The 16,591-nt window shown below is 41.3% G+C and overlaps 1 protein-coding gene and 3 long non-coding RNA genes across 4 annotated transcripts; 2 read left to right on the top strand and 2 right to left on the bottom strand.

The window, feature by feature from the left end:
• The first annotated feature begins 1,699 nt into the window (after positions 1-1,699).
• On the top strand, positions 1,700-3,755 carry LOC118420569. Its single transcript, XR_004831749.1, has 2 exons — positions 1,700-1,923; positions 2,694-3,755. It is a non-coding gene; the product is annotated as an uncharacterized LOC118420569 (long non-coding RNA).
• On the bottom strand, positions 3,279-5,348 carry LOC118420578. The gene is made up of 2 exons (XR_004831758.1): positions 5,135-5,348; positions 3,279-4,574 (listed from the first exon to the last, which is right to left on the bottom strand). It is a non-coding gene; the product is annotated as an uncharacterized LOC118420578 (long non-coding RNA).
• A 2,403-nt stretch (positions 5,349-7,751) lies between these two features.
• LOC118420574 lies at positions 7,752-12,681 on the top strand. The gene is made up of 3 exons (XR_004831754.1): positions 7,752-7,980; positions 10,828-10,902; positions 11,354-12,681. It is a non-coding gene; the product is annotated as an uncharacterized LOC118420574 (long non-coding RNA).
• A 644-nt stretch (positions 12,682-13,325) lies between these two features.
• On the bottom strand, positions 13,326-16,354 carry LOC118420524 (gastrula zinc finger protein XlCGF7.1-like). The gene is made up of 2 exons (XM_035827369.1): positions 16,071-16,354; positions 13,326-14,162 (listed from the first exon to the last, which is right to left on the bottom strand). Exon 2 carries the CDS (start codon positions 14,147-14,149, stop codon positions 13,409-13,411), a length of 741 nt encoding a protein of 246 aa, XP_035683262.1. The 5' UTR covers positions 14,150-14,162; positions 16,071-16,354; the 3' UTR covers positions 13,326-13,408.
• Between the last annotated feature and the right edge of the window lie 237 nt (positions 16,355-16,591).

Raw genomic sequence — 16,591 nt, forward strand, 5'->3', positions numbered from 1 at the left:
AGTCCCTCGAGCCCCGTACATGCTCGCGCTCAACTTGATTGCACCACCAGTCCAAATTTCAAGTAACTTGCTATGTGTTTGAATCTTGATATATATATATATCCGAACGACGAGGCTTTAAAAGAAAACTGTATCCTTGAGAGTCGCCCGGAACAACTTATAATTGTGCTGGGACTATCGCATCCTTCCAAACAGCTAAGCTTTGACTGTATCTGTTACCAAAACACTTCCAGATGCCCGCGCACATAATAACTGTCATCTGAAGTCAGAAATTCAGGTCAAGATTCGACAAGTAAATGGAATCACAACCGCACTCTACAACTAGAAAGTGTTAGAAAACCCACAAAGGCAAACAGTGACAATCAACTGATGAGAGACCGTCCAAACTTGGAACTCAGAAGTCCTACCTGCCTTGTAACGATCTACACTACCCAACTCGACCCCCCCCTTCTCCAGCCGAACAACATATCGTCTCCCAAAAGAACATGTCCATAAGTTTTATATACATCAAGAGGATCACTGTATAATTTCAGAAAGGAGTTCTACATACCAAAGAGCATTGCGGAGCTGTCCATTCAGAAGCAGGCGTGTATCGCTAGAAATGTCTTTTCCCATGAAGATAAGGCGCCAGCGCGCCTGCTGACCGTTGATCAAATGTTCTCCATATTTGTTACAGCAGGGTTTGTCCGCTCAAGGTACGCCCTCGTCTCTCCGTTGCCAGGATGCAATTTTGGCACGAAGATACTCGAATCAACATAACTCTTTTAACTGTGAGAAAGGATATGGACCCCATGGCTTGACGTGTAGCTTATCTGCACTGTTGATCACTGTTTCACCGTACCAGTTCGGCCCCCTAGCCTGTTGATGACCCCGGCCCGCCAGATGTTGGCCCGCCCGCCGCCTTGTCACACTGAAAGGTGACCCAGGCTTGTCTTACAAGACCCTATTCTTCAAGCAGATGTTGGTTTAGTGAGGAGGAAAAGCGCTGGTCGGGATTTCGGAGACAGCGGCTACTGCTATACTCCGACCCGATCCCCGATTGGATATTATGTGTGAAGCGTTTCTGCAGGTTTCTATTTGCCCGGTGTTTATTTTTCCGACAGGTGAATGTTCAATTCTACAGTTAAGCCTACCCGAATAAACTCTACTCTACGCTACACATATAAGACATATAAGATCATATAAAGTAAATAGGAGAAGGTGAGGACGGAAACAGATTGAAGTGTCGGAGGGAAACATAGACATTACCTTATTGTTACAACACGGCTGATATCGCAAATGTCATGGTCAAGCCCTGTACGTGTATTTTTACTTGTTGACATGTGTACACTTCACACATTTCCAAACGTACACATCATGAACTGTACCCATTACTAAAAAGCGTCGTGGTGGGTTATCTGTTGCGGTTAGACGACCTTAGATGTTAGAACTCACGTTGAAAAATTACCGTGAATCTCAGAGCCAGCTTTATGAGAAGCTCCGGCTGGTGTTGTCATACTAAAATTTATAAGGGGAGGTTTGGCTCTCAAATTTTTGCTGGTTTTGTCATACTAAAATTTATGAGGGGTGGTTTGGTTGTTGCAGATTTTTAACTTGGTCGGTCCTCCTGTTAATTATTCAACCTGTACATTGCGGTTAGACGCTATATGTATGCCTACCAGCATAACTCTTTAACCAGAGGTTTGACTCTGAGTGGGGACAGGAGGAGCTGGGGGGGTATCACGTGAACACTCGTGAACCCTCCGGGGACGGGCTTATCCAATCACGTAGCTGGTACTTTGTAAATGCTCCGTAAGGCGCGTTATTTGTTACTCCTCAGTTTTGTGTATTTTCTCACAATTGGTCTTGTTTTGAAAGACCAGAGTTCTACCAAACTGTTACAGAGATATGTCTTCATCGTTGGAGAGAGATTCTTGTGACCAGGTACGTGTTAACTTGCCGATTTTCTCGTCGAAATGTTTGCGACCCTCTGCAAGCTTATAGCAGGCCCTTGGAGTTTGCCCATTTTACGTAGTTTTCAGGGGTCTAGTTTTCAATTTTACAGCGTGGTTCATTGAAAATTTTTATCTCAGCGTAAAGTCCGTGTCTTTAACTTCTCAAAACTCAAATTGAACCACACTGAACCACCAATAGTTAAGCCACTAGAAGCGGTCAAACTCGGCGAGGCAAGCGGGGCCCGCCGTGAAATCCAAGATGGCGGCCGGGTTACGAAGCAACGTGTTATTGTTTTCATGTACGAAAGTTTCGGGGATTCCTTCCTTATTGATCGATTCTATGGTAACACAAAAATATCAAAATCCGACTGGAACCAAATTGGGTATCATGGGGATTTTAGGCTTTATCATAATTGTGAATAAAACCGGCAGAAAATACAAGATTTTACATCGCGGCCAAATGGGGAGGGGGGCTCAAAAATTGTACCAATCTTAGTCGCCAGTTTCCTTCCGAGAAAACTTGTGTGAAAAATTCAGATAGCGTTGTAAACAACAAGGACTATTGCTTCTTGGAATACATTGGCTCTGTTCCAGATGGCATGCAACATCATGGCCATCACATGACAGTAAATGGGAGTGGACAACCACATGCATAAATTTTGTGTAGTTACATTATATTATAAGTTACATCAATCCACTTGCATTGTCAATTTTTTTTGTGCTTTACCTAACAGAACATGATTCTTCTTCCTGACTTAGTTTGATGTCAACAACCGAGCAGTGCAGTAACTGTAGGAGTCAGAGAGTGGAGGTTTCAATGCAGACCCTGGGATTGGATTCAGATACTTTCATGACACTAGGAAATGTCTGAGACAAATTCTACAATGCTGGGTTATAATAGATTTAGCTCCATTTGTACTTGTGAATGTAAGTTTCATATGTGTCCTAGTGTAAACATGACAGTTCACTGCTGTGTCCCAGATATCTACTAGTAATGTTCCCACTCCTATAGTTTAGCATTTTACCATTTCCAGTGGTCATAAGTTATAATATGTTGACTCCCAGTATTTCAAATGCAAGTTATACAAATTTATATTCTACAATCTTAGGGTTAGGCATATGTGTCCTAGTGTAAACATGACAGTTCACTGCTGTGTCCCAGATATCTACTACTAGTAGTAATGTTCCCACTCCTATAGTTTAGCATTTTACCATTTTCAGTGGTCATAAGTTATAATATGTTGACTCCCAGTATTTCAAATGCAAGTTATACAAATTTATATTCTACAATCTTAGGGTTAGGCAAAGTCATTCTCTTGTTGAAAAGAATGTCTCCAACTCCAATTTCTTCTTATATTCAAGTTTTTATTATCATTGAATATCACACAAGACAAAAAGTGTTGTAGCTTATAACATAAGATATGTTGACTATTAGTATTTCAAATACATATTTCTTGCAACTTCATGTGTCCAACACTGGCTGTCAACAAATATAACTAAACGTTAAAGATACATGAAATTTTTTCCATCATCTTCTTTCATAGATGTGTTATAATTGGCTCTTTGCACAAAGTTAAAAGGTAAAGCTTGATTCTGTGCAGAAGCGCAAACTACAATCCACTCTACATGTCATCTTTAGGCGATACTGCACTACAAGCTATATACTCCCATCACAAAACTGCTGTCTATTTCATAATGTGATCAAGGCATACAGGAATACATAATGGTGAACTGTTGTAAGAAATGGACTTTTGGCAAACCTGTATCACTCGATGAATGTGAACAATATACAAAATATACATATGATCTGTATGCAATCTACAGCTACAGTCTTCCTGAAGCTACATTCTGTACAGCCAAAGTCCATTAGAACCTCTACACAACAATCCTTGAAGAAGCATATAATAACCTGGCTTGACTATAGCAAAGTTCATAGAACACACACATGATCACAACTTACTTCAGGGCAAATCACATAGGTAAGTACAATACTGGACAATTGTTCATTCGTGTATTTAATATCTATGCTTGGAATGAGTATTAGAACCTAAGGGCAACATGTGGACATTAAAGACTATTATACATATTCATTTCCAAGCAATGACACCATCTACTCAGTTCTGCATAGATACAAGACAACATTTAAAATACAGGTAATCTTCAATGCAGAGACTGAGTGCTGTGCAACATTACATCAAATGGTACATAATACAGTGGATTAATCCTCCTTCACTGTCAATTCCGTCAACCCGAAAAATCCTAAATTGTTTCAGCAGTTTTTGGTAACATGCACACAACATACTTGTCTACAAAAAGTGCAATGTAATAAAGGATATACATGAACCACCAAGTATGAAGTAAGCACATGCTTAGATAGGTTTGCTCATGCCCAGCAGGGCTGGAAAGTAACATACATGTATCTGTTTTATCAGTTATTTCAGAAAGACTTATTCAGTGAATGTATGTGATGAAATAAACTCTTGATGTTCACCTCTATGTTGATTGCTTAAAAAATAATTCTTTGACAAATACAATGCATGCCATTTACCCTTGTGTAGCAAACATGAGACTTCAACAGTATCTTTGGTGATACTGATAACTCTGTAGATGAAGCAAGGACTGGTAGAAGTAATGTACATTCTGTGGATCATAAAACAAAAAAGGTTTTAAAATGGGCATAATTTCATGTGCAGCCGGTTTCAAGGTAAGTTTATATTATATTCAATTCAAATGACAACGTGAACTACTCGAACTGATATCCACAATAGTGACACAATCGCACAAAATTACACAACTGTATTCTTATCGTAATTTCGAACTGTACTGTGAGCACTTTCTATGTTCGTGTGCCGATACAAAATTGAACAACAACCCACAAGTCTATGACCCGGGAATATATATCGCCCCCCTCCCCCTTAGCTGCCGAGCGAAAAATTTATGCACATTCACCGACACATACTAGTTGCAACGAAAAGAGCTACAGTATATCCTTACACCCCCACACATGTGCACCTAACAGTCAGTCCTGCTAACAGTAGTTGCTTGTAGTAGGATTCCCCATATCATCTGCAGTATGTCATGTAGCTTCCGACCACTGTTGGTTTGGGAGCGCGCGGTGGTTCTTATATTTCCGTCGGGGTTCTGACGTTAAACGTTACCCATTGCAAATAAATTACACTGTTAACAAAGTCTACACATACCTTGTGTTTTGTGGAGACACGGAGCTGACCGGAAAATGGCTGTTGGTGGCCTGAAACAGCACTGGAAGAACACGATATCCTCCGGAGGCAGCCATTTTGGCTTGTTTACGAAGCTCCGGGGACGTCCGTCCTCTGCAGTGGTCACAGTTCGAATGAACCCGCTCGGCCTAATTACCCATGTGCTTTGCGCGGACCCCTCCTGCCCCCCCTGAGTGGGGACTAATGCTAGGAGGCATAAGGCCGCAGCAAGTAAATTTTATTGATGACATCCTCTGCAGACTGGAAAAAAACTCAAGATGGGAAATGTTCAAGATCGACACGATAAACGTTGTAACAAGAATTAAAGTGACAAAATATGGCATTAAAACCAACAAGGCATTCGTCCCTCTAAGTCGTTCACTATAGTTTAGTCAAAGTGACACTAGTGTGATGCGGTAGACAAGTATTAATAACCATGTTGGCAACTACACTCGTTACTTTTATAAATGTTGGTGCCACTGTTACAACTATAATCCATCATGTTTCACATCTACAACTACAGTCAAGGCTCTAGTGTCGATTCTAGTGCCAATTCTACATACAATTTATAGGTTACAACACAACTTATTTGCCCATTTTGGTCTGTCTGCGGTCTGACCATCCCTAAAACCAGGCGAAGATTGACGAGCCCGTCGATGTCATCCATAAAATTTACTTGCTGTGGCCTGGAAAACAGGCACCCAATACAGGGCGGATAGACGGCCGGTGACACCAGAAAAAGCCAGACTCGAAACCAAACCTAGCATTACTTCCCACGCAGAGGTTCGGCTCCGGCTCCGGTGGTCGACTTATTTTTGGCCCCGGATTTTCCCTGAATAGTTTGGTCGACAACACCTTAAAGAAAAGGAGCCGAACTTCTACTTCGAGAGTAGGAAATGATTTTTTTGCCAATTCTTAAAAGTGTGGAAATGACTTATGTACTTTGCAGCCCAACGGAGGAACTCTAGTCTTCCCCAGGGGCAGGTCAAATTTCCTTGGCTTCTTTTATTCCAAGGTGTTTATGCTGCATGGTAGCCAGACTTTTTCAGGGGTTGTACAGCCCAGCCACCAAATTGAACAGGAATTCAGCATAGCCTCCTGGGTACAAATGACTTCAGTCAAGGGTCATTACTCTCCAGCTCGGCTGTTTTTTTTTACGTTTTGTATAAGTCGTTTTTATCGGGCTTGCTATTGAAACACTAGAGGCAAGTAGAACAGTTTTTTTTACACCCCAAACTCGCTCCCGGGATTCAAAACCGTGACCTATCGCGACCAAATTCTAAGCATTAAGTTCATGTAAATATGGTAGAAACGTTTGAATGTTGTCGTCTTAGATTAGGACGGTATCTTTCTCGCGAGTGCCAGCTTGCTTGGGTGCTTCACAACAGCTGTTTACTGAATTTTCCGGTTTTTTTTGCAATAAAAAGATAACAGCAATTCCCTCAGGCCTATTTCCCGTGGTCAAACGACAACAATACCTTGGCCTAACGCCTGTTGTACAACCCCTGAAAACGTCCAACACAGCCGTGAGCAGCCTAGGAATGTCCTGCCACTAGGGAAAACAAGTTGTTCTGTTGGGGCTGCCATCAGCCGTCCCTGGATGTTCAATATTAGCCCCCCAAAGATCCTTTCCTTCTTTTCAAACAGAAGTTCAACTTAGGCTGGTTTTGACGTGTTTCTGTTTGACCTTTGAATCATTTTGTCCCAGTCGGCCACGGTATGTTTCCTTTGATTTTATAAACAAGTAAGAAAAATGCTGGTAGTCATACATATAACGTCTAACCGCAATGTACAGGTTAAACAGAGGACCGACCAAGTTAAAAATCTGCCACAGCCAAACCTCCCCTTAGAAATTTTAGTATGACAAAACCAGCCGGAGCTTCTCATAAAGCTGGCTCTGAGATTCACGGTAATTTTTCAGCGTGAGTTCTAACATCTAAGGTCGTTTAACTGCAACAGATAACCCACCACGATGCTTTTTAGTAATGGGTACAGTTCAGATGCGTACGTTTGGAAATGTGTAAAGTGTACACATGTCAACAAGTAAAAATACACGTACAGGGCTTGACCATGACATTTGATAATAGATATCAACCGTGCTGTAACAATAAGGTAATGTCTATGTTTCCCTCCGACACTTCAATCTGTTTCCGTCCTCACCTTCTCCTATTTACTTTATATGATCTTATATGTGTAGCGTAGAGTATAGTTTATTCGGATAGGTTTAACTGTAGAATTGAACATTCACCTGTCAGAAAAACAAATACCGGGCAAACAGAAACCTGCAGAAACGCTTCACACATAATATCCAATCGGCGATCGGGTCGGAGTATAGCAGTAGCCGCTGTCTCCGAAATCCCGACCAACGCTTTTCCTCCTCACTAACCCAACATCTGCTTGAAGAATAGGGTCTTGTAATACAAGCCTGGGTCACCTTTCAGTGTGACAAGGCGGCGGGCGGGCCAACATCTGGCGGGCCGGGGTCATCAACAGGCTAGGGGGCCGAACTGGTACGGTGAAACAGTGATCAACAGTGCAGATAAGCTACAGGTCAAGCCATGGGGTCCATATCCTTTCTCACAGTTAAAAGAGCTATGTTGATTCGAGTTCAACTTATTTCGTGGCCTACTGCAGTATCTTCGTGCCAAAATTGCATCCTGGCAACGGAGAGACGAGGGCGTACCTTGAGCGGACAAACCCTGCTGTAACAAATATGGAGAATATTTGATCAACGGTCAGCAGGCGCGCTGGCGCCTTATCTTCATGGGAAAAGACATTTCTAGCGATACACGCCTGCTTCTGAATGGACAGCTCCGCAATGTTCTTTGGTATGTAGAACTCCTTTCTGAAATTATACAGTGATCCTCTTGATGTATATAAAACTTATGGACATGTTCTTTGGGGAGACGATATGTTGTTAAGCTGGAGAAGGGGGGGGGGTCGAGTTGGGTAGTGTAGATCGTTACAAGGCAGGTAGGACTTCTGAGTTCCAAGTTTGGACGGTCTCTCATCAGTTGATTGTCACTGTTTGCCTTTGTGGGTTTTCTAACACTTTCTAGTTGTAGAGTGCGGTTGTGATTCCATTTACTTGTCAAATCTTGACCTGAATTTCTGACTTCAGATGACAGTTATTATGTGCGCGGGCATCTGGAAGTGTTTTGGTAACAGATACAGTCAAAGCTTAGCTGTTTGGAAGGATGCGATAGTCCCAGCACAATTATAAGTTGTTCCGGGCGACTCTCAAGGATACAGTTTTCTTTTAAAGCCTCGTCGTTCGGATATATATATATATCAAGATTCAAACACATAGCAAGTTACTTGAAATTTGGACTGGTGGTGCAATCAAGTTGAGCGCGAGCATGTACGGGGCTCGAGGGACTTTGCTGTGGTACCAGCATCGGGTCACGTGGATTACCCTCTCCGTTTCGCCTGCCAAGAAATTGAAAGATTATCGCCTGGTGTAAACAAGCCAAGCTTTCCCACAATTCCACTATTTCAGTATTTGGCCATGTCCGCTTTCATGTCGGAGCACAGCGGACATTTACATGATGTTGGTCTCACTCTATATGAGTTTGGTATGCAGTAGACCGGGGTTTTTCTGGTGACCAGTTAGCTTTGCATGACTTTGAAGTGCCAAAGAGAATACCAGTGATTGGTCACCGGGGCAGAAGTAACGTAGCTCGTGACATCATGAAAGGAGGCGTTACCTTCATACCAGGCTTCATACCATACGCAACAGTCAAGGGGGAGTTCCGTTGATGATAGGAAGGGTTCCAACCAGGGGCGGTTCACTAACTAAAGGCTAAGGGGCTAAATGTGTGTAAGTACTGTAACTTACTAGATCGATAGTCTTTGTGTCCGATAGAATAAATGTTTGTGATGATATACTGGATTCAAAGCCTGCTTTTATTGCAATAAGATAGAGAATAACAAAGATACAAATATGCAGCAGAAGTGTTTTATGAGCCCAAAGACAAAAAGACCCAGAAGGCCCGCTATGGAGGCTAATGACGAGACAGATCTGTTTGGAAGTCGTGTGTCACTTCAGTGGTACTTAGCAGTTCGCACCCCGCTGGGCCAAATGAGCTACCGGCATGTGGAGCTAGGAGTCCAGCGGTGGTGTTGTTAGCCTGGGTTACTCTCCAAGCAGAGGTTGAGTCACGTAGATATATCAGTAGTGGTCGGAAAAATTACACCGGAGCTCTTCTCTATCAATACGTAAGGACGAATATGAGTTATTTTTCTGATTTGACGGAATATATGTTGTTATTTTATTTGAATAGATAATTGCTATAATTCCTATATAGTGTATCTCTGAGGGAGCTCATTATCATAACTTCCAATGAAAACTACTAATTAAACATTACTGTTAAATGATAGGTGTTTAATCTTTTCGTCTAATATAATTGTTATCAAGATTACCATGAGATTTATGCAAATGAGGTAATAATTTGCATATCAATTTCAAAATTACAAAAAGCTGTTACACTTTCGATATTCATACAGTATGTTCCTTAAGTAAAGAGGAATGTAGCAAGATGTTGATAATGCAAATTTTGACGATCATCTCCATAACTTATGTAGGTAATAAAAATAAACGGACGGCAAGCTGTATTACGTGCACTGTTTGGTCGAGCGTCCCTCGTACAATGTACCTCGTGTGTACGTGTGTCTCAAGTACTTAGAACTTGCTGAAGTAGGGGTTATTCAGGTTGGGCTAGTCCATTTCTTATTTCTGGGGGGTCTATTCAGGTGGGGACAGTCCATTTCTTCCTGCAGAAGGATGGAGCGTTCAGGTTGGGACAGACCATTTCTAACTGCCTCACCCCCTTGTCCCACCCACACTTTGACCTCTAACTACAAGGGCTGTATATATATGTTCACACCTGCTTTTTAACATTGCCTAGCTACAATTTCACCTGGCACAAATTACACTTAAAAGCGACCTTGTGTGCATGTGTGACTACACATATTTATCTCTAGTTTTAATTAAAAGGCAGATCTATCGCAGTGTTACGTTGAATGGGTTTCAATTTTGGAATCAAAATCTATTTTCTTTGTCGCCTATTCTCGGCTAATGTGCCTTGTAATGTTTTGAAGTTTTCCGATTGTTTGGGAATGTTGGTTCACTAGATGAGGGGGTAGTGTGTAGAGCCAAAACAGTGGCACATTTGTTTTATTTGTGTGTTGAGCTTTTGTCTTTTTCATGAGATTGTTGTCATTACCTTTATGTTGTGTCATATGTTACAGATTACTTCAATTAGGGTCCCTTATGTAGCTTTTTTTTTAGAATTTCTTATTTATTTCTCAATCATTTAGGCCTAAGGGTAATCCCTACAGTTTAAAAAAAGACTGATTTCAAAGACTAATATTCAGCTTAAAGTGTCAAGTGAGCTATAGTGAGCTGATGACATAGAATTTTCTTCAGGTGTCCTGTTAAATCATTATTCCTACTAGTGGTCACTCGGTAGGGTCAACGGTCAACACTGAATTACATTTGAAATGTCCGTTTCCTGCTCGATTGTTAAGCAATTGTAGGTTTGTTTCAAATCGCATGATGTAATGGTGCCATAGGGGTTAACAAAGTTGGTGACTTGCTATCAACAAACATTGTTAGGAGCGCCACGGATGTTATAGACTTACTGTATCCGCGTTCTCACCACAAACTTATTCAGGTCCCCTAGGAGACATCTTCGGATCGCTTCGAGTTAGCGACGGACGTCTGGAAAGCTGTCTAATGGAAGAAATAGGTAACATATGTCCACCTAGACCACAGTTAATAAAATGACGGATAGACTTGATTGATAGGGGGCAGAGAAAAATTGAAATCACTTTGATTTTGGACACCTACATTTATGTAACAAATTCCTATTTTTCTTTCTGAGCAGATTAAGATAAATGGCTGTTCCTTTTGACTGTTTATATCGAATGTTTCTAAGGAACATGTCTCCAACCTGCTCCATTTCTTATATCGGTTTGTCGAATATGCATTTGTGACTGTTGTCCTCAGCAGTCACTACATGAATTTGACCTCTTCTTGTACACTGTTGTATGTATTTATGTGATACTATAAAACATGCAATGCATGCATTCAAGTGTCTTTCTCTACTATAGCACTGAAGATAAAGCAATATTTTCTCTCAAACCGTAGGCTTAATATGTGGGGTGAGATTTCATTTTTCATTCATTCATTGGTTACAGGTTGCTGCTCAGAGAATAACAACGGATTGAAAGGACGAAGGGAGTTAGTGAGCGAGGATGGTCTAGTTTCGCTCGTGCTGAGGGAAGAAGCAGCTGCAAGATGAAGCTAGAATTGAGAGCGTACCTTGTATGCAGAACACAGCTTTAACTGTAAAGATTAGCTTAATGTGTTAGCCTAACATGAACTTTTTTACGTTTCCTTTGATCAGCCTTTATTCCTGGAGCGGTTGGAAAGAAAAGAAATCGTTCAAATAGACAGATAACATACCAGAGGGGTTTGTCCGTTGTAGGAGTACAGTTTGCTCATTTAGCGGACTAACTCCTCTGACATGATACTAATACGTCTATTTGGCCCATTTCTCCTCTTCCAGCCGCTTTTGATAGTCGCAGCTTATCAATTGATCATGTATTTACTGATAGCATCTACGAAAATTATCATCCCTTCATATTACCTAGATGAGTAAAATATACATTAGCTGCTTTCTATACACCGTGTCATGTATGTATATGTTTGAAAGGAATACGCCTACCTTGTGAAATGTGTCGCGCAAAATTGAACATCATAATCAAATCACTGGTGATTGTGTAATAATAGACTTTCAGAAAAAAAACACCCTGACTACTACTGAGATTTTAAGGCAACGTATAAATACTCTTTCAAGCAGAGACTGAGTATAAATACTCCTTCAGGCAGAGGGACCATTCTCCTTCATGTTCCTCTATCAGGAAGAGTATAAATACTCTTTTTAGGCACAGGGTCCATCCTCCTTTGTGCAGAGTATTCATCCTCTATCAGAGTATAAATACTCTTCCCTATCAGGCAGAGTATAAATACTCCTTCAGGCAGAGGGACCATTCTCCTTCATGTAGAGTATTCATCCTCTATCAGGCAGAGTATAAATACTCTTTCAGGCACATGGTCCGTCCTCCTTGATGCAGAGTATTCATCCTCTATCAGAGTATAAATACTCTACCCTATCAGGCAGAGTATAAATACTCCTTCAGGCAGAGTATAAATACTCTTTCGGACAGAGTATCCATCCTCCTTTATGCAGAGTATTTATACTCTATCAGAGTATATATCGTCCTCCAGTCGGAGTATATATCCTCCAAGCTGCTGGACAAAACTCTAATTCATTATATATCCTCGGTTAGGCTGGATTATTATTGATTTGTTTGAGTATATATACTCATCTAGTTGTGATTTTTTTAAGAAAGTTTCTTAAAAATGCAAATACCAAGTCATGAAGGCTGCATTTTGATAAAAAGAAAGGCTTAATTTTTGTGTTTTGAAGCCGAAAAAAGGGAACAAAATGGATTTTCCCTTATTATTTTGGATTCTGTTACTAGTGTTGGCTATTTCTAAGCAGGTATTAGACATAAACAATCGCAGGTCATTTGCATGCGGCGCTCCCATCTTGGGAGAGCAGAAGCCACCCAAATACAACAACAACGCTACAATCTTGCCTCATTCTGAAAATGTATATTAATCGATATTTATCCATCACCCACCAGTAACTGAATTTTAGTCCTTACTTTCTTATCTCAGTTATGTTTTCTTGTATTTCGCTGATCTTCAGAGAATAATTTAGCCACACAAACACAACAGCCTAAAATAGCCCCGTAAAAATATGATATTGCCAAATTCGGAGTAAAATTAAACACGTTTCATAGGCTTCTAACGCCCGCAGTACCGGTTCCTTATATTCTCATTGATTTTATTTTAGTTTGCTTTCCTTTTCGTTCCTTTTCGTTCCTTTTTGTTCCTTTTCGTTTCTTTTCGTTCCTTTTCGTTCCTTTTCGTTCCTTTTCGCACTCTCGGTAGACCCGCTGTAAGGTTTCGTCACACCGGTATGGTTTCACCCTTAATCGTGCATGAAACCGCCAAACCGGTTGCTGTGAAGTTTAATCGCTGTGAGTTTGCTTTGCCTTGTGGCTCCAGAGATGGTCTGACTGACAGTTCTAAGTCACGTACATGTGTCCTAAGTGTTATTACTTCACAACGGTAGGGTTTCACCCTGGTGCCTGTAGCCTTCACATCGGTAGCTGTGTACTTTAATCACTGTGGGTTCGCATGTGCCTCCGGAGATTACCTGAGGTACGGAAGCTCCTACTGCATTCTTTACACTGGTAGGGTTTCTCACCGGTATGAGTCATCACATGGCTCTTCAGGTTACACAGCCGACTAAACTGCCTGCCGCACTCCTCACATCTGTAAGGTTTCTCACCAGTGTGAGTCCGCATATGCTTCTGCAGACTACACATCTTACTGAACTGTTTGCTGCATTCATCGCACCTATAGGGCTTCTCACCGGTATGTGTCCGCATGTGTATCTTCAGACCACCCAACACACTAAACTGTTTGCTGCATTCTTCGCACTTATAGGGCTTCTCTCCGGCGTAAGTCCGCATATGACTCTTCAGATGATACATCCTACCAAACTGTTTTCCGCACTCCTCACATTTGAATGGTTTCTCATCAGTATGAGTCCTCATATGACTCTTCATATTGCCCTGGTCACTAAACTGTTTGCTACACTTATCACACTTATAAGGTCTCTCACCGGTGTGGGTTCTCATATGTCTCTTCAGATTACAAAGCCGACTATACTGTTTGCTGCAGTCCTCACATCTTAACGGTCGCTTGCCAGTGTAAGAACGCATATGTCTCTTTAAGCCACTCAGTCGACGAAACTCCTTGCCGCACTCGCCACACTTGTGTGTACGCGAAAGATCCTCTCCACGTCCATTACTTCCCTTCCCTTTTTCCAGATGAGATACAGCCGGGGTCGCCATGTTATATAGGACACTGTGGAATGAAAATGAATGTCAACATTTAGGAAAATCCACTTAGCTGACAAGCACACGCAACTTTAAGTTGAGTTATGAAAATTACTGCTGCCTTCTTACAGACGGACTTCTGATATGGTGTTCTGCATGATTGAAACCGCATTGCAATTATTAGTACTGCAGATTTTTAGGAAAATTTGTGGTTGCAGTAGGTTCTAAAAGTTAGGTGTTTGGTGTTGTTGACAGGCAGTGAAAAGGGGTCAAAAGGTTTTGCCATCTATCTTTTGATCCCGTATAACGTAGTTCTAGCTGCCGGAATATTATACCTTGTTTTGTCGTCAAATTACACTTTAGAGGCCGGGCAACCATGCCGATGTGAGTTTTTCATGTTCTAAAACTAGGGTTGGTGATTTTGACAGCAACTTTCTGCCCTGATACCCATTGTTAGGAATAGACCGTCTAAAAACAGAACTTTGCCCTGCAGCAGTTTGCGTACCGATAAAACAGGTTCGGAAGGTTCTGAATGATATTGAAACACCGCAGGGGGATTTGACAAACAGATCTGCATTAAGAGAAAAAAGTCTGAATTTCCAAACAAACATATGAAGCGAAGACAGTACATGTAGACTACACGCCGAAATAATAGAATGCTTTATACAAAAGCTGTACAGGACAAAATAGTGTCATACCAACTAAGTGACCCGATCAACCAGGCCTGCATGCGATCACTTACTATAACAGGCTCACTGTTGACAGCCTGTCAAATAATACTTTCCTCCTAAACATCTTGCAAGATGAAACACCAGTTGGCGCAGAAAAAATACATTTGATATCATAAGATTTAATTGTAGAATATAGCAAATGAACGTAAAAAATACATTGTAAGCCATTTTCGCAAAAAAAATATCAAAAAACGGTTACCATGGCAACACGAACATCAATGCGATTAAGTCAGTGTGGCCTCAAAGTTCGCTGGCTATGAAGGGAAGAGAATAGTTCAATTTCCAGGAGAGTTTTGCCACTATACTACTAGGGTTCATTGACCCGGGCAGCAGGGTGAAATTAGGGCAGGAGTCCACAATGATCCGTACCCTGTAATTAGTCGGTCTGGTGAAGCTATTTTAGCTGGGTGTCATCTGCAAGATGGTTCATTGTATCATTTATGTCACATTATTACATTTCATTTATTCATTTCTTTATACGGACAAAAAGTATCTTTCAAATATACACAGTTTTGAACTTCATAGAGCAATCACAAAGATAAGAAAGAATCCATAGTCGCAAACTAACTGTAGAGGCCAGAAGATACTAAAATTACCCGTGACCAGAGCTTTTGTCCATTCTGCCCAAATGGGATCGAAGACGAAAGTCATTTTGTTATGGATTGTTTGCAATATAATGATAAACGCATTAAGCTGTTCACATGCATTTCTGTCCGCTTGCTTGAAATAATTTGCTACACTCTGTTCGTTGGATAAATTCAACTACATTCTGGCAGGCGATAACCCTTATTGCGTACAAACAGACAAATATATCTACGAATGTTTATACCGTAGAACCAATAGTGCAAATGATATGCTAGACGAATATGTTGCCTTATTCATACATGTAGATATTCATATAAATCTGTTTAGTTGTACTGGAAGAAGTTGTTATAGAGCTAATAACGAAACCTGTTTTCAGGTGTCCTTGGACACACAATACTCTCCTTGCGGAGACATTCACACAAAAGATTACTAGTATTCAGGTCAACGTAAAATAGAAGTATCCTTCTTCAGTCCATTTTTGTGTAACGCATTGTCTTAAATGCTACACAGGGAGTTTATATTAGGAAACGCCTACAACGTATAGTACAAGTTATCAACGTATTGTGGTCGAAGTCTAAGGTCTTCATTCTACGAAACACATAGATACTTTAAGGTCTTACCTGTGTTTCTACACGTAAAGTGGGACGACGATTCTGGCAGCTTGAGCTTTGTCCTTCCGTCTTATATATTATCGGGGTGGGGATACATAATATGGGTCAAAGTTCATGTTGTACGCCTGATTACCTCAATTTATCTTTCCTCGCCAGGCAAGAATGCAAATGTTTAGCCATTGGTGACCGGATTCAATATAGTTGGGGGTCTGCATGGTCTTTTACGTAAGGCGTAGGCAGCACCTACAGGAGAGCATAACCCTGGCTAGGGATAGATGAACCTGGAGGCAACTCTCGATCTTCCTGTCTACCTTGTCCCCCCCAACGACCTGGAGGTCAAGGGACCAGGTAGGTAGGTAGGTAGGTAGGCAGCCCATTTCTATTTCCCGTAATTGGCATACCTGAATATGAGTCTAGGTACGCACCACTAGACTTCGCTAAATCAACTGCGGTAAGATCGGGTTGATATAAAATACGGATGGTCAAAAGATCAGATGTCCCAACACCTGCAGCTGGAGATTGCCGAAGGC

The sequence above is a fragment of the Branchiostoma floridae genome, chromosome 8, assembly GCF_000003815.2.
Source record: "Branchiostoma floridae strain S238N-H82 chromosome 8, Bfl_VNyyK, whole genome shotgun sequence".
Classification (NCBI taxonomy): domain Eukaryota; kingdom Metazoa; phylum Chordata; class Leptocardii; order Amphioxiformes; family Branchiostomatidae; genus Branchiostoma; species Branchiostoma floridae.

Bases quoted from the DNA above. Each gene is read 5' to 3' on its own strand.
- LOC118420524 (XM_035827369.1), bottom strand. From the start codon at position 14,149: ATGGCGACCCCGGCTGTATCTCATCTGGAAAAAGGGAAGGGAAGTAAT.